Source organism: Watersipora subatra, chromosome 7 (assembly GCF_963576615.1).
Source record: "Watersipora subatra chromosome 7, tzWatSuba1.1, whole genome shotgun sequence".
Classification (NCBI taxonomy): Eukaryota; Metazoa; Bryozoa; class Gymnolaemata; order Cheilostomatida; family Watersiporidae; genus Watersipora; species Watersipora subatra.
The window spans coordinates 18,323,815-18,345,842 of NC_088714.1; the positions used below are offsets into that span (position 1 = coordinate 18,323,815).

The window sequence follows — 22,028 nt, forward strand, 5'->3', positions numbered from 1 at the left end:
AGAATTGTATAACGAGTGCTGAGAAGGTAGAAAAGGCAATGCTTATTTATACTCTTGTCAGTGAGTAATTGACACTAGTGTCTGCCACAGTGTATCACTACAATCCAATTCGGAGGAAACAGCCAAGCAGGCAGAATTTTTGTCATTAAAGTTACGACAAGTATACATGTCAGTTACTTAGTAGAGCTCATACCCTGATACCAAAAAACTACTTGTTACTATCTAGCCTTTTAACAATTGTTTGGTCTTTCAAGAGCCTGGCTATTGCAGAGCTAACTAAGAAGAGTCATGCAACTCAAGTGACTATGTCTTGGTTGACTCTGGTAAACCAGACATAAGTTGCAGAAATATCTGTTTATCAGTGCTGAGTTTACTAGGCAAATGAATATGCAATGAACTGGGCATGTATATCTCTTGTAAAAACTACAGTAAGTTGGTTGTGAGCCTGTCCTACTGATAATAAAACAAGAGATGTTTCTTTAATCACCCAACACTGTGCAACATTTTATAAGGTTTATGGAAAAAACATGCTGTTACCTAAACAGTGCACTCTGCAGAGAAGATCACATCATGCCCATGCACTTTTAAGCCTAGCATGATCTCATCTGACGTAACAGCTCACCTAAACTTGCTTAGGTGAATACACTGATAGAGATTCAGTAAGTGGTTGACAATTGGTTATAAAATTTTACTATGCTAAGTGTAACTAAAGGTTTAGCATGCAAATAAAATTACAATCTAGTTTAAAAAAATTACTTTTTTGAGAATATGATGAGGATTTATAAAACTCAGAGTATTGACCCATCATATAACTATGTGCCCACACTGATCTATAACGAATTGATCAATTTCAGATTATTTATTGACAAGCAGCATAACCATCAAAATCAGCAAACCAGCAAAATCAAACCAGCAAAATCAAACCAGCAAAATCATCTACAAACATTACTCATTAGACTTTTATGAATACTGGCAGTCTTAAGACATGAAAACATCCCAAGACTTGAGCACATCCATAACTCCAACAGATGCATTAAAGATATTTACTAACGTGACATGTTGCAAAAATGCTACTACACAGTCTTTTTATCCGTTGGCATCGCCACATTTGAATAGCTAAAATGTAGTCTTTTTAAAGAGCTATCAAAATCCATTTGACAGTTTACTTTATTTGAATTGGATTTTGTCAAAGCTGATGTGATAGTCGTCTAATTTCGCTTTTATCTGTAAAACAACACTCAAATACATTCCTATGTGAACAAATTAAAAAATATTTTAAGCATCTTACAACTGCTCGATAAACACTGCACCAACAGAAGGTTAGCATAGAAAGTGCCACTATCTGCAAATTGCTATTGCAGACAGCGCCGATCAATTTCGTTGGACAACTGCACAATTGAGATGTTAATACAAACATCAATTGAAACGCTATTGAAATTGTTTGAATAAATTAACTAGTTTAGCTAATGACAAAGTCATTTCCATATTTTTAAGAAAAGTTATGAGGACCAAATAGCAACGGTATTATAGACATCAGAAGCGGTTTCTTTTTTGAGGTTAGAGGGTTAGCCTTATGTCCACATTTTTCAACAACGTCGCTGGTATGACGATTGCTAGTTTGCTTTTACTTTACAATACACTGCTACATTATTAGGCCGATTCGTTTATAACCTGCGAAATGCTGCTGGATCAACAAAATAGAAGTATGCATATATACTGAAAAACAAGTTGTGCTCTATGCTAAACTGTGATACGCCAAGCACATGACCTTGTGATAGTTTAACGCCGTTTATACTCGGTGTTCCAGAATACTTGACGAAATATTTAAGGACGCAAAATGAACGACGAATAGAAACTTGTTGTTTCCATGGAATTGCTGCTACGAGCACGTTTCTCGGCAGGTTTCGCTAGATTAATAAACATGCCTTGAACAGCGGGTTATACGGTGTCATCATTTATTAATTTCATTGCCATAAATATGGAGAAATATAATAGAATGATGACTTCTTCTGTTGCAAGTGATGTAACAGAATACAAAGAGATAAAAGAGGTAAGATTATAACAACAAACGGTACACTTATTTTATCTGAAGGTCAGCAAATATATACGTATTCTAACCTCCTGTGGCCAAACGCTCCGCTTTTTATATGTTGGAGTTGTAACCATGGAGACTAAGAAATATGAGTCGATATATCGATGATATAATGAATAAATCTTTATTATAATCATGGGCTATATAAATAGTTGGAAAATTTGCTAAAATTCTCAGTTCTAATAAAAAATATCCATCTATATTCAATAATTTGCAAGGCATTTGTTAAATACTTTATTGTAATCTGTCTACAATGTCGGCATAAGTAATTTGTCAAAACAAACGTAACCAACTTGATTGCAACTCTCCTTATGACAGAACTGTACTAGTTGTGCCAAATATGCAATTTTGGGGGTTATGCCTGTTGTATGCAAATGTTTGAAAGTTGTGCATTATTTTTGAAGGAAAGTTCAGTTATATCAATGATCTACAGCCCCCATCTGTATATCATTGGTTATATATATTCTCTCCCAAATGCCGGCAAGTTTTTGCATCAATATTGGTCAGAATAACAGTTCGCATGGGTGTAAAATGGATCTTATATAGGCGTGATGCAAATAAATTGTGCAAACGTATGGTTTGCCTAAAAAAACTAAAATGTCTATTGCTAGTGTTGAGTGGCCAACCATGACAAGAAAGGGACAAAGACACCATTTTATCCTCTCAGTATATAACAATAAGTTATATACTGAGAGGATAAGTCTGTACATGATGTAGCCTCCCTTGTAGTGTTCCCGAGCATGTTAAATTAGCAGCATAAATGACTTGGACAAAATAGTGTAATTTTAGAGGGTGTGACAGAAGTATGGGCTGTCTGGAGTGCAGACTTATTTGCTCAATGTCTCACTAGCCTTTGCAGCTCGAGTTTAGCAAAAGCATTTTTGATTCTGAAGAATATTACACAGATAGAATCAACATTAAAAAATCCCACTTTCATCTCTATTGCTCGTGACAGCTATTCTATAATTGAAGTTTATATTCCTGAGATGGCCTCACATATTCTGTCACTTCACAGTTCAGACTACACAGTTTTATTCATACACTTGGAAGCTATATTTTTTGTGTGTCAGTTGCACTTCTGTGGCTCAATTATACACTAGACGACTACTTTTTTCTTGATAACCTTTCAGTCAAACCCCCACATATGATATTTGACTCAACATCTAGGTATATTTTCTACCTTTAAACTTTCCAACCTTAAAATTTGTACTTGTCAAACAACTTAACATTTTACATCTGACTTGTAAATCAGCATATTGATCATCACGCTAGAATTGTGTGATATATAAAAAGAGATTTGAGTGTTATTCTTTTTTAGCTAGTGAAAGGTTTCAGTCTGAGGAATGCTATAGAAAGCATGAAACTTTCTTGGTTGATGAAAAGCAAATATGGAAGAAAAACCTATTTAAACTATCTCATATCTGTTATGCTAGTATTGCAAATACGTAAATAACACAGTTATTTAATTTATTTTTCCTTTCTCCATTATGACATCCCTTTAATTGAGCGCAATTCTTAGTCGGCAGCATAACCAATTTCAACAGCGTGTGGTACTAGCTGGGCTGAACAAATCAATGGAACAAAACATTGTTCTAAACAAAACATTATGATTTGCATCTTCATTTTCAATCTCCTGATTTTCTGTATAAAAATTCTGCCCATTATTCAACCCACTTTTTTATTCATTCAACCTACTAAACCTATATGTTAGTTTATCAGCGTTGGTCTACCTGGAAGACAATGTATTGCGTTTTAGATATAATCGTCTCAAATTATATTTGGATATTGTTAACTAGCTGGTTAACAAGTGGTTTAGCCAGTATTTCTTGCAGTGCGCAATTTAATACTCATGGTCTGGTAAATTGGAATTGTCTTTCACTACTAGGTTAAATATACATGACCATGGTAGGATAACTTTTAGAGTTGCATAATAAACCTACCATATCTTGAAGACACTAGAGATTCACACTCGTATTAAAAGTGTTTAATGAAATATGGCCATAAATCCTTGCATAACGCGAATGTAAGTCTGTTACAACATTTCTTGTTCATCCCAGATAGTTATGATATATATAGCTAGAGACTGCTGAAATATGCCACTGTCTGACACCCTCTAACTAAAAAGAAATATATGTTTTGTAGATTGGGGACTTGCTTGATTTGGCAGCAAATAAGGAGATGTGTGGCCACCTGCGAGAAGCACGAGATGTCGCGCGTGAAGCGATACAAATTGACAGCACTCATATCAATGTACTGAAATTTCTTGTTAAAATCAACCTTCGTCTGCTGAAATATGAAGAAGCTTACAGTTACGCAGAATCTTTGGCAGAAATTCATCCTACTAATCCATTGGTATGCTTTCTGGTTCTTCAACATAACAACATTTAGATTTTGTTTTGTTACCTTAAACCCTCATTGTTAAACTCGTGATGCTGGCCCATTCTCATTGAACATCTACAAATTAAGGTTTTACGTGTATATTCATTTTGGTATGTTATAAGAAATACATGTAGCTGTAACTTGATATCAAATGTGTAAATGGTCAGGTACTATAGGCAGTTAACAGCATTTGTTAGGCTTCTGGGTTGAACGAAAACTCAGCCCTTTCTTCTGGGTGGTTAGTTGAATTATATTGTTGCGTCTGCTATTGTACTCTGAATCTTAAATACCAATAGAACTAAGGCTAAATAGGCTAAATTACTGTAAACCTGCTACCTTCTGCTTACATAAGAAGAAATCTCAATTTTAATTCAGAACGTGCACTAAATACCTCTTGTTCCTTGTCATGGCTGCTTCAGTGCATTGAGTTCTCCAGTACAAAATGGAAGTAAACGGTAGTTGCTGAAAATGAGAGGTCATTTGAGCTGACACCACTGTTTGTTAATATACTCTCTATGTTAAAACATGTTCATTTAGGATCCTAACTTAAAAAGGCTTTGCGGAACAAAGGTGAAAGATACATCACGTTAAAATACCTTCACCAATTAAGCTAATGATGACAAGCAGCAAAAGTGTTTATGGAGTTTTTCAAGAAAAGTAGGAAAGATTTGATGATCATCTGCCATACACAAACTAGAAAGTGTAATTTGCGGTGCTTTGTGTTTAGTAGAGCTACTGAACTGGTATTTAGTTCAACTGGTAGTCCAGTCTTTTAAGCATGGAAATTCATAGATTTCAATCTTTGTAACTTTCTCTAACTAGCATTTTGATATGTTAATAGATTATCATATGTTAGTTACAATTGAGTGTTCTCTGCTTTTTCATAGGGTCATCTTATGAAAGCCATTGTTCAGAATGAAATGAAGCATTATCGAGACTCGGTTGCCAGCAGCCTTAAATGCCTCTCAATGAAGTATTCCAAGCCTAAGGCTGCCACTAGAGTGTTAACTAAGGCTGTTCAAGGCATACTTAACCTGACTGATGAGTTCTCCACCAGTCTTGAAGGTATAATTCCTTCTAATAATAATAATATTCAGGTGAATTAATGCAATAACATGTTATAGCATATTAAAATTTTACTTAAAGTCGTTTTGCAAAAAATAAAAATTTAAAATCAATTACAATCAAAGTTTAGATATACTGAGGGTAAAATTAAAATATAATGGAATTAAAATTATCTTTTAGATGCCTTAATTTATTAAATACATTCTGCATATCTCATCTCTTACCTAGATGTTTCTATCTATATAGTTCAAGGAAAATAATTACAATTATAAATAGTGCCTATAGAGTTGCTGTTCCTGTGTTGTAAATAATCAAGCATTTGCATCTAATAATAATATAATATAATAATCAAGTATTTGCAAGTTTTTGCATCAAAAGATATGATGCTCGATCTCGCTCAGTCCGGCATTATTAGCTATTGGGAAAGCGAAATCGGAAACAGATAGGTGATAAAATTTTAGCTGATGAAAAAGTTGAAGTTCATAAAAATAATTAAAATACATACTAAAACTTAGCTTCAAGTATGTGTGTAGTAAGCTAAATGCGTTTGTTTAAATTTAAAGTTTGTTATACGTACTTCTCAAAGGTAAGAACTCCCTACGGTACAAACTGCTGCTACTGCACATACGCGTTGTACATTGTAATGTTACATTTAATTTCAGATCATAACCACTAAATTTACTATTGAAGTTATTGTAGGTAACTATAGTTACTAAGGTTGACATACTATTTTGTTACTAATTTTTAGTATGTACATTACTTAATATAAAATTTTGATGAATTTTACCTGGGGATATTTGTATTATATAATTACTATGAGTTTCTATACCCCACTACAAAATTTCTGCCTTATGATGCCAACGCTGGAACAAATTAAAATCGTATAGCGAGGGTCTACTGTATATCAGAGATGATGTTACGTTATGTTAGGGCCATAGAACTAGACTAACGAGCACCAATCTATAGGAATCTGCTATATGTTAACTCTGATAACATTCTGTTAATAGAAATGGATTTCTACTCTCAGCTGGGAGAGATCGGCATAGTTTTACTCTCTGCAAAGTTGTTCATCCTTGTAATACAGATACTAGAGGTCGCTCTTCTCTTACAGACCAATCAGGTATTTTCTTTACCTTTTGTGCAATGGTTAAACACACACCACTGGTGTTCACAGTGACCAGATAAGCTGAAATTAGTCTTATCTGTCTTTACAGTTGTTTTTTTATACTATTACATGGAAAACAACTGTAAAAAGCAATCACTTCTCTCCTTGTTTTGAATTGAGTATTGCAATTAAATAAGAAGTTGCTGTAAAGTATGTATTTATAATTTGTTTAGCTACTTAAAGTTACATATATGCTGAGAAATGGAATGAATTGTGTTGAACTTCTTAGTAGCTGAGAAAGAATAAAATAATATAACGTTCTGTAATACTAGTTTACATCCTTTATTCACACACTCACTCTTCGTATATCTAGAGCATTTTACTTTATAAATTATCAAACTTTTAGCTTCTTATTGAGTATTAATTTTTGAAAAGTTTAAATTAATCGTTCTTTGGTTTCTCCCTCCAGTCTGAGCAACATAAATTTACAACATGTCGATTGAAGGGATACATAACCATTTTAGGATATACTGTAAAACCTCTAATTGATTGCCATGGCGCTCTATTTTTCAACCCTTCACTCAGGGTGGCTGTCAATTGGCAGTGGCGTTTAATTAGAGGTGGCGTTCAATTAGAGGTATCACGGTAGTTGTCTTGTTAAGTCAGAGGAAACACCATCCAGAATGTAACAATGTAGACTTCTATACTCTAAGTTACCAATGACGTTTGTTTACATAGACAGCGCGCTCAAATATATCATGCATGACTTTAATTCTAGATTAAATCATGTTCATAATCTTTTTATGTGGTTGCTTTATTGCTAAACTGAATTTTGTTTCAAATTATCAATTTGTTTCTCCGTTCTCATCTCTATGTCAGATCACAAGCTATATATTATTATACATGTATATATTATTTTATTGGCGATAACTTCATTTCAAATAGAACTGGTTTTCAGATTGCTACAAATTAAGCTACTCCCTAGTGCAAGACCAAAAATCAGATTTTCACAGACAATGATGGTTAACACTGTTTTTCGAATTATGCTGTTAAATTATGGCTTCATCGTGTCTTTCAACTTTAGATCTAGGAGTGATCTCCCTCTAACCTCACCAGGGCCATGGATTAAATTCAAAGCATTTTGTGTATATACTAACACTTCAGCAGTTGAGTCTGTATCTCTACTGTTAACCAGAACATGGAATATATACTGTGTGGCTCTACTTTCAGTTTGGCGTGAGTATGCGAATGTACCTGACCCAAGGTCACGCTCTTTGTGAAACGCAGCAGCATTCTGCCGCACTCGGTGCCTACAGAAACTGTCTCAACATGGCCGTCTCTACTCATGATCGTTCGCACGAGACCAAAGCACTAGTTAACATTGCCACTCTGCATGTCAGCCTAGGTATAGTCAAGCATTTGTTAACATTGCCACTCTGCAGGTCAGCCTAGGTATAGTCAAGCATTTGTTAACATTGCCACTCTGCATGTCAGCCTAGGTATAGTCAAGTATTTGTTAGCATTGCCACTCTGCATGTCAGTCTAGGTATAGTGAAGCATTTGTTAACATTGCCACTCTGCATGTCAGCCTAGGTATAGTCAAGCACTTGTTAACATTGCCACTCTGCATGTCAGCCTAGGTATAGTCAAGCACTTGTTAACATCGCCACTCTGCATGTCAGCCTAGGTATAGTCAAGCACTTGTTAACATTGCCACTCTGCGTGTCAGCCTAGGTATAGTCAAGCATTTATTAACATTGCCACTCTGCATGTCAGCCTAGGTATAGTCAAGCACTTGTTAACATTGCCACTCTGCATGTCAGCCTAGGTATAGTCAAGCACTTGTTAACATTGCCACTCTGCATGTCAGCCTAGGTATAGTCAAGCACTTGTTAACATCGCCACTCTGCATGTCAGCCTAGGTATAGTCAAGCACTTGTTAACATTGCCACTCTGCATGTCAGCCTAGGTATAGTCAAGCATTTATTAACATTGCCACTCTGCATGTCAGCCTAGGTATAGTCAAGCACTTGTTAACATTGCCACTCTGCATGTCAGCCTAGGTATAGTCAAGCATTTATTAACATTGCCACTCTGCATGTCAGCCTAGGTATAGTCAAGCACTTGTTAACATTGCCACTCTGCATGTCAGCCTAGGTATAGTCAAGCACTTGTTAACATCGCCACTCTGCATGTCAGCCTAGGTATAGTCAAGCACTTGTTAACATTGCCACTCTGCATGTCAGCCTAGGTATAGTCAAGCATTTATTAACATTGCCACTCTGCATGTCAGCCTAGGTATAGTCAAGCACTTGTTAACATTGCCACTCTGCATGTCAGCCTAGGTATAGTCAAGCATTTATTAACATTGCCACTCTGCATGTCAGCCTAGGTATAGTCAAGCACTTGTTAACATTGCCACTCTGCATGTCAGCCTAGGTATAGTCAAGCACTTGTTAACATCGCCACTCTGCATGTCAGCTTAGGTATAGTCAAGCACTTGTTAACATTGCCACTCTGCATGTCAGCCTAGGTATAGTCAAGCATTTGTTAACATTGCCACTCTGCATGTCAGCCTAGGTATAGTCAAGCACTTGTTAACATCGCCACTCTGCATGTCAGCCTAGGTATAGTCAAGCACTTGTTAACATTGCCACTCTGCATGTCAGCCTAGGTATAGTCAAGCATTTGTTAACATTGCCACTCTGCATGTCAGCCTAGGTATAGTCAAGCATTTATTAACATTGCCACTCTGCATGTCAGCCTAGGTATAGTCAAGCACTTGTTAACATTGCCACTCTGCATGTCAGCCTAGGTATAGTCAAGCACTTGTTAACATTGCCACTCTGCATGTCAGCCTAGGTATAGTCAAGCATTTATTAACATTGCCACTCTGCATGTCAGCCTAGGTATAGTCAAGCATTTATATGCCTGTATGTGTGCTTTGGCTAGAGGAAAGGAAGTTCTTGTTAAAACTTATTCAGTCAGCGTGTGATAATTAAACTTGCATAGTTAGTGGTGGATTGTCTTCTCATCAGTATGGATAAGCCTCGACATTCATTTTATAGATAAAAACTGTTTTAGAGGTAGTCGAACTTTGTCGAACTGCGGAAACTTTGAAATCTTTTGAAACAGTTTCAAATCGGTCACCATTTTCCTGTCGGAAGGCAATTGTTCAGTTATTCTTGTTGTTAGAGGATGAACTAAAAATGGAACACGTGTAGTTGTGGTCGCTGTTTGTCAATACTTATCCTAGTTGATAAGAAAAAGTTTTGTATGTATCCTGACTGAACATAGACTCAGATAGACTATTTTCATTTTTTTAGCTGTTTGGTATTGCTTGAAAAGTTGCCCAGCTGACTTTTTTGTTGGACATTTTACCATCACACTACCTTCAGACAGCTTCTTGAGCTTTAAAAGTTGGTCTCTTTCAGATACGGTGACAAGTATTACAGTGCTAGTTTAGTAATGAATTAGGCAGCTATTATGAACTCAATGACTGCTGTCCAATGCTGCCCAGACCGTTCAATTACCCATAGTTCACTCCTTTCCTCCACTGCTTCAGGTGAAACTTACAAGGCTCTCGTTATGTATGAGAGACTTCTGGACATGCGGTCTCAGCTCCTCTCTGACGGAGAGTCGTACAAAGATGTGTGGACGGATGAGTTCCTCTGCGGTCTGTACATGAACACCAGTCTTGCCTACAAGACAGCGGGTTGCTATGACATGGCGCTACACTATGCCTATAAGTACTTGGATGCCATTGGAGGAAAGGATGACATTCAAGGTAGGTTCATCTTTTGGTCTCCACCAGTTCAACTACTACATTTCCTAAGACAAAGTTACATCGACGAAGTGGTCATGTGATCAAACACTGATTAGCTCTGCGAATTTCCATGCCTATGCTCATGCTTCATTAGTTCTTATATAAGATGAAATTTTTCACCTCTAATGGCAAAACTTTGATATACTATGGTGACGTGGTTCATATAGAATGAGCAGTGGTGGTAAATCTATCAACACCGTTCTTTGATTAACCTATTTGATAAACTCTGTTGTGCCACTGGTAAATTATTTAACGCTCTGACTCATTTCCATTAGTCATCAACATAGTGTCAGCTCATGGGAACAGTGACTGGTATAACTCATTAGAAGATTTAGTTGTTTGCTTTGAATTCTTACCAGTTACAAGTGCAGACAACTCTCGTTTGTTTGGACTATACGAACTGGGCCAAATTCGGACATTGAAAAGGTCATCAAAATTTTACATACGTCCTGTGCATATTAAAAAATTAGTAACAAAGTAGTATATTATCCTTAGTAACTACAGTTACCTATAGTAACTTTAGTGCATTTAGTGGTTATGATTTGCCAAAAAATGTAACGTTACAATGTACTATGTGCAGTACATACTGCGGGGTGTTCTTACCTTTGATACAGACATAATATAAACGTTGAATTTAATTTAATTGAATTTAGTAATCTAAATTCAATTAGCTTACTAAACGCATACATAAAGCTAAGTTTTAGTATATATTGTACTAAATTTAAACTTTGTCATAGACTAGAATTTTTATCGCTTATCTGTTTTCGGTTTCATTTTTACTATAACTTGTAATGAATACCGCTGAACTGAGATATAGAGCAGGCGAGCATCGTATTTGTTGCAGGCGTTGTGGTAGGATTTCGTCGAATAGCATATCAACATTTTCATTATTTTATCATAATCAGCACACCGATTACCAAACTTTTGTTGATATCGATCGTATGGCGGAAAAAGTTGAAAAAATTTCGTCTCCGTATGGGCAAAAAACATCGTGTTCTATATAACAAGGCAAAAAAATCTTATAACAGAGACATCGTAACCCGATGGCGCACTGTATTAATTAATAATTAAGCGTGTGCAACCGTGAAAAGGATATACAGTAGGTGGTAAGAGCAATGGGTGTCATAAGAGCGGCTTAGCCTTCTAGTTATGTGCGCTTGTTAGTTGACCTGAAATTCGAATGTCGCTAGTTCAAATCCAGTACGATGGTGATTTTTCGTTGCTAACAATTATTGATCTAACCGGACAGATGAACGACAGACAAAAATTGAGATTTATAATTATAGACATTGAACTGATACGAGATTTGTTGAAAATACATGGAAGTCTATTGAACTCTGTTGTTTGGTCTGTAATCCCGCTGCGTGTCCATAATCTGCCCTACAACGCTGGTCACCATAAAATATTTCTAGAATAACTTAATTTATCATTCCTGGAACTGTTATTATAACATTTTGTGTGCATTGTAGATATTGCTTCAGTCCACAGGCACATTGGTTCGCTTTTCTGCACTGTGCAAGAATTTCCAAAGGCTCTCCAGCACTATCAGCAGTACCTCGCCATGGCCAAGTGTTCAGGTGAAAAACTTGATGTAGCCCAAGCATATGGTCATCTAGGTTCACTCTTCGCTATGATTGGTAAGTTCGATAATCCTTGTATCTCGTACTTTCTGTAAACTTTGGCTAGCATTTCCATGGTTAAGCGCTATTTATTAGCTTACTGGTCTGTAGTGTTAAGTTTACAGATTATTCTAGAACATTGATTCACACATTTTGCCAATTATTCACCGAAGCTAGTTATCTAGTGGAAAGGCATGTCGATTATCAGCTAATGATATCCAATCGTTCATCCATTTTCATATAAATAAGTTCGAATCCCATATGCTGTAATCGTTTTCCTAACCTCTAATCGTCACTTTGGACAAACGGACAGACGCTGTTCTTATTATAGCATTGATTACTCGCTAATGCACAGTCAATTTTTTTAAATAATTTTAATACATAATAATTTTATAATTAATAATTAGAAAAATTAATTAATAATCTTCAACTCATGTACTGCATCATCATATCGGAAGGTTTATTGAGCCATCAATGTGTTACCAGTTAATGTATTAGAGTATTAATAATTATTAAAATGTTGATTCTAAGTATTATCACTTCTTGACTAATGTCTTATCCAATCTTTGCCTTGACCTTTTAGATTGTTTATTTTAATCAAGCATTTAGATTTGACTTGATTATAACCGACTGCTGCAAAATTTCAGTTGTTTTGTCAGAATTCAATCAAAGCCATATTTCATTGGCTTCTGAGTTTTTACAAGACATACTAAAATCACACATTTATCTCTAGGTCTATGGTCAATGAGCATCGTCTACCATGACAGGCATGTCAGCGGTGTGGCATCATTGCTCAACGCTGCCAATGACTCATCTGAGCAGTTGTTTGATTCTGATACTCGTAAGGGGGCAGCGTTGGCATATGAATTGTACGGAGACACGCTGATGCTCAAAGGTGATCACAAGCAGGCTAACAGCATGTTTGTACAAATGACTAAGTACTCTGACAGGTGAGTGGAAATATGTCTGGTTCTCTTAGAGCAGTAAAGATTACCCTGCCAGTTGAAGGACTGATTAGGTTTCAGGTGTTTAGCTTGAATTTATTCATTTCATTTATTCGCTTTTAATGTTAAGTTGATGAGCTAATAATGTGCTCATAGGTGACTCACTAAGATAAATTGTCTTACTGCTATGTTTGTTCGACAGTTTAAAGCGAACCGAAACGTGTGATTGTTAGCCTGACATATATCGCCCAATGAATCCATCAATTTCGCGTAGCTCAGTTGGTAAGATAGTTGCCTGGCGAGCGGGAGGTTCCGATCCAGCATCAAACGGATATTTCATTCCCAACTTTTAATAGCTGTAGCTGGACACACAGAATCACACACAAACTTTGGGATTTGTATATATATAGAAAATTGTGTCATGCACCACTGTGATTATATACAATATTTGAATGTTGTGTTTAAGTTTTTTCCTCTCGCATTGTGTACTTCAGCAGGGCAGCAGAATCAAAACGAATGACAAGGATTATTTGGTAACCTCCGTATTGTAATTCATAAGACAATGAAATAGTTACCTTTAGGAGATTCTAGAAATCATTGTGCTTAGCCCTAGCGTTATTTTCTACCTTTAGTTGTCACTATTGCTAGTACAAGCTTTTATCATCTCTGAAAATGTAGCTAAGAGGATACAGCAAATGTGTATTTCCCTCTATGATGAAGTACGATATATATCTTCAAGGGTCCACTCTATATAAACGAGCGAATGTTTTTGATTCGCTCACTCTGTTAATAGATTATGTTTTGAACAGAGTATGGTAAGTTAGATCAGAAGAGGGTAAAGAGTTGGCCTAAATGCTTGTAACTTAACGTGGTTGAGACAATATTTTGGATGAAGATAGTCTTTCTCATTGGATAATGTTACTGACCAACTATGATCATTAAAATGCATATTTGTTCTAACATTAAGCTAACTAAATGTGTCTTAATATAATGTTTTTTATGTGTTTTTCTTAAATAATTTATTTTTTTTGCTTAAGGAAAATTCTATTTACATCCTGTGTACTGATTTATTGTATATCACATCCTTGATTAAATGAAATTTAATAACTGGTCTTCTTTAGTGTATTTCCATCATCTCTATGCAGTGATTGAAAATTGACAAGTGAAAGTTTTATACAAAATGGATATCTATTAAATATGTTTTTAATATTTGAATCATTAGTTATGAAAGCATTATATTTTATGTTTCCGATACCACATTGTTTGTTAAATGGTAATAGGAGCTAATTATTTATCATAGTTGAGTCCGCCCTAGTGAGCTCTTCTCCTTACTGGAGTTAAAACTAGGGATAATCATAAAAGAAATATTATATTACAAATTTTTGTTTTTGAATGAAGCATGGGCATATTGCTAAATAATTGAATTTATTTGTCTGTTGTCCACCAAACTATTACCTGCAGCTCTTTAGCTGTTAAATGCAGGTATACATGTAATCTATTCGTTTCTTATTGTATACGGGCTAGCCTCAGATTTTTATTCATGTTTAATGGGTTGCAAGAATGCACTCCTGGATGTTGTTTGATGGTACACAGGCTCTTCTCATCTCTTATTGTGCAAGCTTATACTATTCATGTTCAACTGCAGGTCCGAAATGTTGAAAAAGTTACTATTACAAATATAAGATTGAACAAAACTCTCATGTTTGTACTTGATACATACAAGCGCAGTATGACATGAAATGTTTCTTACACATCTGTTTGTATATATTTACACAGAGCACCGCTTACCCGATGTCGGGCTCTGTACAAAACAGGAAATAGCCACCTGGAGATGGAGAACAGTCAGCATGCTCTTCATTACTACGAGCAAGCTTTACAGCTCTGTGATGAGGAGTTTTTACAACTGCTAGTTGATATCAAGGTATGTTTTTATTAAAATACCAACTAAAGTCCTCTTAGAGTCACTCATAGTCCTAGTAGTAGCAGTTTATGCTGGTTCAGACCAAAGTCATATGTATGACGTGCAAGGTACTGCGCCCTGCTATGCAAGCTTATGCAGGTGTGCTATTGATGGGAACCATGATAGCTATTAATTCACAGGATGACGCAACTAAATTCTGTGCACACTCCACAAGAGCATTGTCCTGCGAGGGCATAGCACCCTGCGCGCCATCCATACGACATTTTCATTACTTGGAACTCTTAATATTTTAACACTAAGAGTAAAATCTCTTCAAGTGTGTACATTTTGTTAGATGTATTTCTGAGCCTTCATTACTAAGAATGTCAATCGGTGTGTCATTAGCAGCTAATGTTCTGTTAGCAGCCATCTTGTCAATTCTCAGTTAATTTGGAATGCCTTCAGTATTTCAGTGATATCTTGAGAACTAGTAGTCCAATGAGCTTGAAGTTTCATAATTTTATTGGGAAAGTATCAAGTGCAAACCAACTAAAATTTCATAATCCTACCTAAACCGAAGGTGGATAACATCAAAGGGAAACTACGGATACGAATTTTCTTGGGCGTAAAATTAGTTGGAAAAACAACTTCCTGGACTATCTCAGGCTTCAAAGTTTTGAATTAATGAAAGCCAAATTACATTTTAATATCAGCATATGTTAATAAAACTTATCAGAATAATATGAGTTTTAAAGTGACTTTGAATTCAAATAAAACTATCTACAGACAACCACGAAGAGGAGCAAACGATTCCGCACATTGTGATGCAGCAAAATTGAGCCAAATATTACCATCACTGGTCTTGAGCAAAGACCTGAATTTAGTGTCAAGAAATAGTGGAATGGTCTGCCTATTAGAGTAACTCATGCTAGAGTCCATAACCACCAACAGTTATGCTCACCACCTTTCAACGTTTATGTTACACAGTTTGGTATGGCGCTGGCCCTACAGCACTCTGCTAGCTCAGGTGAACTGGAAAAAGGGAAGAACTATTTTGAGCAGTCAATTTCATCCTTTAAGAAGCAGATAGAAGAATGTCGAGAGCACCATAAGTTCCTCCCTCAGGAGTTACTAACTCAACTCTCAAAAGCATACAGGGGTACACAACTCCTTATCAATTGCCTTGAGCTATCTGTTTAAAAGTCTGAGAATCTTTGGGTTTGAAACCTTTTATTGGTGATTTTCCCAATGTGTTGTTTTCTCTGCTCCGTAACCCAAATTTTTTTCTCAAAATCTATTTTTATCTAAAAAGAATATACTAGTCATTTAGTGGATCCTATTTTACATTCAGAGATGTTTTAGATTCTATCTGTGCCTCTATGTGTACGTTAGGATTCATTGTATAAGCAGTATATAGATCAGTATAAAAAGCTATAGTTTTCTATAACGCTAGCTTGCTCAAGTGCAACTAAACCAGCACCAGTTGCTGTTCTCCTAGTAATATGTAATATTATTCAGGTAGCACATGGCTTTCAACATTTCATATCAGCTGCTAGTAGGTGTTCAGATCTGAATTTTCCTGAAAACTAAGGCAATAGTTGTAATTTTAATGAGGGTAAGTAAAGCTTTCCTGTGCCATATGAGGATTTGAGGTAACAGATTTTAGGCAATCACAGGCTATTTTATGGACTTTTCTTCTTTATCAATAGTAGGAATCATAGTCTGGGCTGAAAGACTGCTACAAACTTGTAACATGACAAATTAAAATATAGATTTTCTTGATATATGTAGGGATTCAGATGGTTCTGGCCAAGCTGGCATATGATGCAGAGTGTTTAGAGTATGCTGAAGAGTCAAGGATATACGCTACAAGACTCACTACTACAGGTCGGGCATGTACAAGGCTCCCGCAAAGGTATATATATATAGTATAGAATATACTATAGAATATACTGTAAAGAGTACATTGTTGTTAGTCAATCACTACTAATTCGTTTCAAGCATATATAGATCAGCTCTCATTAGATTATATATATGTATATATATATGTATATATATATATTAATATACATGTATATACATGTATATCCAGCAATATATACATATATATATTTGTATATATATACACATGTATATATATATATATAGGTGGATATATATTATATATATCCAGCTATATATATATATATATATATATATATATATGTATATATATATATATATAGATATTCAGCTATATATATAGGTATCAGCTATATACATATATATATATATTTAGCACTAGTGTGTGTACTACTAATGCTGCTACGTCCTGTTATTACTACTATTAAAATTACTATCATTGTTACTATTGTTCTCACTATTTCTACTGCTAACCTCACTACTATTCGGTCTACCATTCGATGTACCACTCGGTCTACCACTCGATCTACCATGCGGTCTACCATTCGGTCTACCATTCGATCTACCACTCGATCTACCGTTCGGTCTACCACTCGGTCTACCATTCGGTCTACCACTCGGTCTACCACTCGGTCTACCACTCGGTCTACCACTCGGTCTACCACTCGGTCTACCATTCGGTCTACCATTCGGTCTACCATTCGGTCTACCACTCGGTCTACCACTCGGTCTACCACTCGGTCTACCATTCGGTGTACCACTCGGTTTACCACTCGGTCTACCACTCGGTCTACCACCAGATACTACTATCCTTCTGTTACGACTGCTGCTACTAATACTACCATATATTTCCACTAATACTACTAGCTTGTTTGTTTTTCCTCTTTGTTTCATTGCCCTTGTGAATTCCGATTGCTCTTGTTTTTCCTTGGTCACACATAGATTGGCTTGAAGAATTTTGCAATATTTCCTTTTATTTGGATCGCTAAGCCTATTCAAAGCACGGAAGTTGCAGTTGGCACATACAAGCAACTATTTTTAAGTTTCTTTTAACAGGTTGTGTCCTACTTGTTATATTTGATGAGCCCTGCAGAGGATTCCACTAGTCTTACTAGATTTTATGTTAATGTTTCCATCTCTCTGATACATCTTGTCTAGCTTCCACAGAGTTAAGGTACATCTTGTCTAGCTTCCACAGAGTTAAGGTACATCTTGTCTAGCTTCCACAGAGTTAAGGTACATCTTGTCTAGCTTCCACAGAGTTAAGGTACATCTTGTCTAGCTTCCACAGAGTTAAGGTACATCTTGTCTAGCTTCCACGGAGTTAAGGTACATCTTGTCTAGCTTCCACGGAGTTAAGGTACATCTTGTCTAGCTTCCACAGAGTTAAGGTACATCTTGTCTAGCTTCCACAGAGTTAAGGCATATGTTCTCACTTATCTTGTTATACGCACATGTCTAAAGCTGATGTCTATGAGAAATCTAAATACATATTAGATACAGTGGTGATCGTAATAATGGGATCATCTAGTAATCTTGCAATGTTCTTAGTCATTTACGGTACATGTTCACTTTCTTTGTTATCTCAGACTTTATATACTGTACATATTTGAAAAGAAAGTTTTGTAGACATTTTATCTTCTACCAAAAGTATTACTAAAAATATAACGAACAATATAATGTAATAATTATTAGGCACCCTTTTTATTTTATACTGTAATTGACAGTAAGGGCTGGCCATCAAACATTTAGTCATCGTGTTTGCTTAAAAACTGCTGACACAATGGAGATCACCATACCAAACCGTGTATAAAACTAAAAGTTTAATTAATCAGAAATCATAAATATTTTGTGAAGCTAATTTAATTTGAAATCTATAGACTAGTAGTTTTACTTAGCGCCTTTGGATATACATGACATGAGCAGTGTATACCTTTCATTTTACAGGATGGATTTCTTAACTATGATAAAGGTGGTAGCCAGCCAGAGTGCCCCCGTCCTGTACTACAGCTTTCTCGAAAAGTCTTTGCTAATATGTGTACTAACCCCTGAGAAAGGCCTTGCAAGGTGAGTGCGAGTGACATCAAGGTCAACTGAAATTTTACAAGGATACATAAAATATGTATCTCTATGTAATGTTCGAGATGTTATGTATTACTATACAATAGCTTGTGTAGAAAGTTACTTTATTGGCAGGTTTTATGTGAAAAAACCTCAGCATCTCAGGGGTGATGTCGGAGTCGAACTTCAAGAAATGATACAACCTTGGCTATCTCAGCTCCAAGATCATTACAGCGCAAATCTATACAAGTGTGAGAAGCGTAGCACATCGGTTAGTAAATGTGGAGGTTTCAAGGCTAATACCTTTAATTAGATTTAGATGCGATCCATATTTGTACTTACTCTCACATGAGATATTCTCATTATGTCGTAGTACCATCTCCGTTAATTTCTGCCATTCAGAGGCAAGCATCCCAGTCCATCGCTGAAATGGTCAAACAAGCCAAGTCAGTTGCATTGAAAAGAGGTTCAAGTTGGGCTCCCTCAGAGAGAGGACAACTCTCAGTAGCTGGCAGTAATAGTGACATTTCGTCATCCTTCTCTCCCGATGAAGGGTTAGTGAATGCCATGACCTTGTCTATGGATGGCTGTTTGAAATTGTTCCTTCAAATAAGTATCTCCAAGCACGAAGTCCTACATTACATCTCTTACTCTCGTTAGCAAGCATGCATTACATGGAACCTGCCAGAGTGGTATAAGACTATCTTCAGTGTAGTTGATGGGTTGCTTAAAATTTTTTAGGTAACAGCCATTAGCAGATAGATAAAGGATTCCTTTGTGATTAAACTATATTTAACATATACAGTAAGTCGTCGACTTATGACCTATGCAACATACGTCCACCCGACTTTACGACCACGTCTGTGCAAAGGTCTGGCAGCTTAGTGCGAGACGTAGCAAAAGCCATTCTTCGATATTTTCGTTAAGCTTTTTCGTTAAAGTGAATTTTTTCTGCCACACGATAACAATAAATTTTCCCAGCAAATTAGAATTTGGCGATTTGTGTACTGATTATATACGTTATTAAGAAATATACAATGCTTGCTATGGCGTGTTCAGCGTTATCCAAATATGGTAAAAACGGATTCGCAAACAGATAAATGATAAAATCTTAGTTTGAAGTTCACTAGAATACATACTAAAACATCCTTCAAGTATGTGTTTAGTAACCTAAATTTGTTTAAGTTAGGTCAGAATCGACAGAATATACAGAATCGACTTACGTCCAATTCGTCTTACGGCTGGCCAGAACCTAACGCGGTTGTAAGTCGATGACTCACTATATTAGATTGCACCTTCAACTACTACTGTTGCAGGGAAAGAGAGCAGATTGGCCGGCAGTTGTACAAGTTCTTAGCCAGTGCTATGGATGACATACTTTCCGCTGTTCCTAAACATGGCCATGTCGTAGTGATACCAGATAAAACCATATGCCAGATTCCTTTTCATAGACTCAAGGATCTCAAAGGCAAACTTCTAAGTGACAAGTTCAACATCACATATCTTTCCGGCATCTATGCACTCAAACTGGTGAGTCAGTAGCGCTGTTCAGTTCTGGCTACAAGATCAACGGAAATAATGTTCTTGGCCGACCGCATGTCTTGATTAGCACAAATAATGATTTGTGCCGAGCTGTCACACATTTTAAAAATGCTGTCTGCTTAGGACGTTGTTGTGCGCTCATTTATCATTATAAATTAACCATTAGAAAAAATGAAGTATATGCTAATAATTGCTAATAATATATTATCAAATCCTACTTGTCAGTCAATTTTGTGAATTGAGCACTGCTAGTGCTATTGGGTTTCAAAATTTTTTTTGACTGCACTGAATTACCCCTGAAATGACTTTTACCGATTTTTTAAATTTTGCTTGATATATTAAATGCTAACAATTATTATACTGGAGATATAATTGTTATAACAAAATTGAAGGGGAAACTGGGACAACAAACCATTTTGTAAGCATTGTGCTGTGAGAGTAGCTGTCCCAACATTACTCGATTATGTTTGTTATAGTCTATATAAATCTCAGTGTTTGTTTGTCTGTCATTCCATCATCCGTGTGTCCAGTGATAGCGATAAAGTTTTAGGAATGAAAAATCTGCTCGGCCTGGATTTGGACTCCGAACCTCAGCATCTACAGGCAGATGTTCTATCCACTAAGCCATATAGGCTACTTGCGATATAATGGATTGATTATGCACATAATCATTACATCGATTAAAATATGCTCACTTGAAGCGCTTTGGAAATTACTAGTGGGTACTACTAGCTTAGCTTATTAGCTATTAGAAGTGCTAAAGATCATTACGCGTAACGTAACAATTATTAAGCTGCCTTCAGACTTGGCTCTTATTCTAGTAAAGATTTCGCCTAGCTTAAGTTACTAGCTTAAGTTACTAGCTTAAGTTACTAGCTTAAGTTACTCAAATTCATTGGGTAATTATTGTATTACCTGGGCAACGCCGGACATTCACCTAGTTTGATATATAGTACACTGGATGCTCCAATGCTTGGCTTGTGTTATTTCATCACAACTGAAATTCTCTGACCTAATTTCGTTTTAATAGCCGCCATCGAACCACTTCAATTATTAACTTGCTTGTTCAAGCACAGAAACTGTTATATTCAATTTCAGTTTGTGACTGCATAAATTCATCTCCGTAGGCCATCAAATTTTGTTACGCAAGGCAGGAAATATGGCTGTTGAGTAAAGGTTGTTTATATAAATTTATTTAGTTAAAGTTAGATACCTTTTTATCATCTAAGTTTACAACCTAGTATATATTTTTTTGACGTCATCAAGCCGTTTGCACATGCACTCATTCACGAAAAAGCCGCCATATTTGTAGAAAACGATCGCTTTTCTTTTATTTAATAGTACTTTTTGGTGTTGTTTTGATACTATAATAAAAACATTGCAAACAAAAGCATCATTTTAAAACATTTATTGCAAAAGTTTCGCGTTTTCAACGATAAAATTGTCCATAAAGATGGCCAACAATGATAAAATTACGTCACGAAAAAACGAAGGATAGCACTCTCGAAACAATCTTACCAATCAATGAATAAAGAAGGTTCAACTAGATTGGAACTTCAATAGCTGAATGCAAAGTTCTTATTGCGCTATGGA

General features: G+C 36.0%; 1 protein-coding gene across 1 annotated transcript in view; it reads left to right on the forward strand.

Annotated features, from left to right (window-relative positions):
• The first annotated feature begins 1,914 nt into the window (after positions 1 to 1,914).
• LOC137400502 (uncharacterized) overlaps positions 1,915 to 22,028 on the forward strand; it is a 68,034-nt gene continuing 47,920 nt past the window's right edge. The window contains exons 1-15 of the mRNA XM_068086829.1: positions 1,915 to 2,050; positions 4,235 to 4,444; positions 5,359 to 5,536; positions 6,544 to 6,656; positions 7,872 to 8,046; positions 10,207 to 10,428; positions 11,937 to 12,104; positions 12,820 to 13,036; positions 14,807 to 14,951; positions 15,990 to 16,089; positions 16,722 to 16,845; positions 18,780 to 18,899; positions 19,029 to 19,164; positions 19,296 to 19,447; positions 20,210 to 20,423. Coding sequence (XP_067942930.1) covers positions 1,979 to 2,050; positions 4,235 to 4,444; positions 5,359 to 5,536; positions 6,544 to 6,656; positions 7,872 to 8,046; positions 10,207 to 10,428; positions 11,937 to 12,104; positions 12,820 to 13,036; positions 14,807 to 14,951; positions 15,990 to 16,089; positions 16,722 to 16,845; positions 18,780 to 18,899; positions 19,029 to 19,164; positions 19,296 to 19,447; positions 20,210 to 20,423 — 2,346 coding nt within the window. The 5' untranslated portion in view covers positions 1,915 to 1,978. The remainder of the gene's footprint in view (positions 2,051 to 4,234; positions 4,445 to 5,358; positions 5,537 to 6,543; positions 6,657 to 7,871; positions 8,047 to 10,206; positions 10,429 to 11,936; positions 12,105 to 12,819; positions 13,037 to 14,806; positions 14,952 to 15,989; positions 16,090 to 16,721; positions 16,846 to 18,779; positions 18,900 to 19,028; positions 19,165 to 19,295; positions 19,448 to 20,209; positions 20,424 to 22,028) is intronic.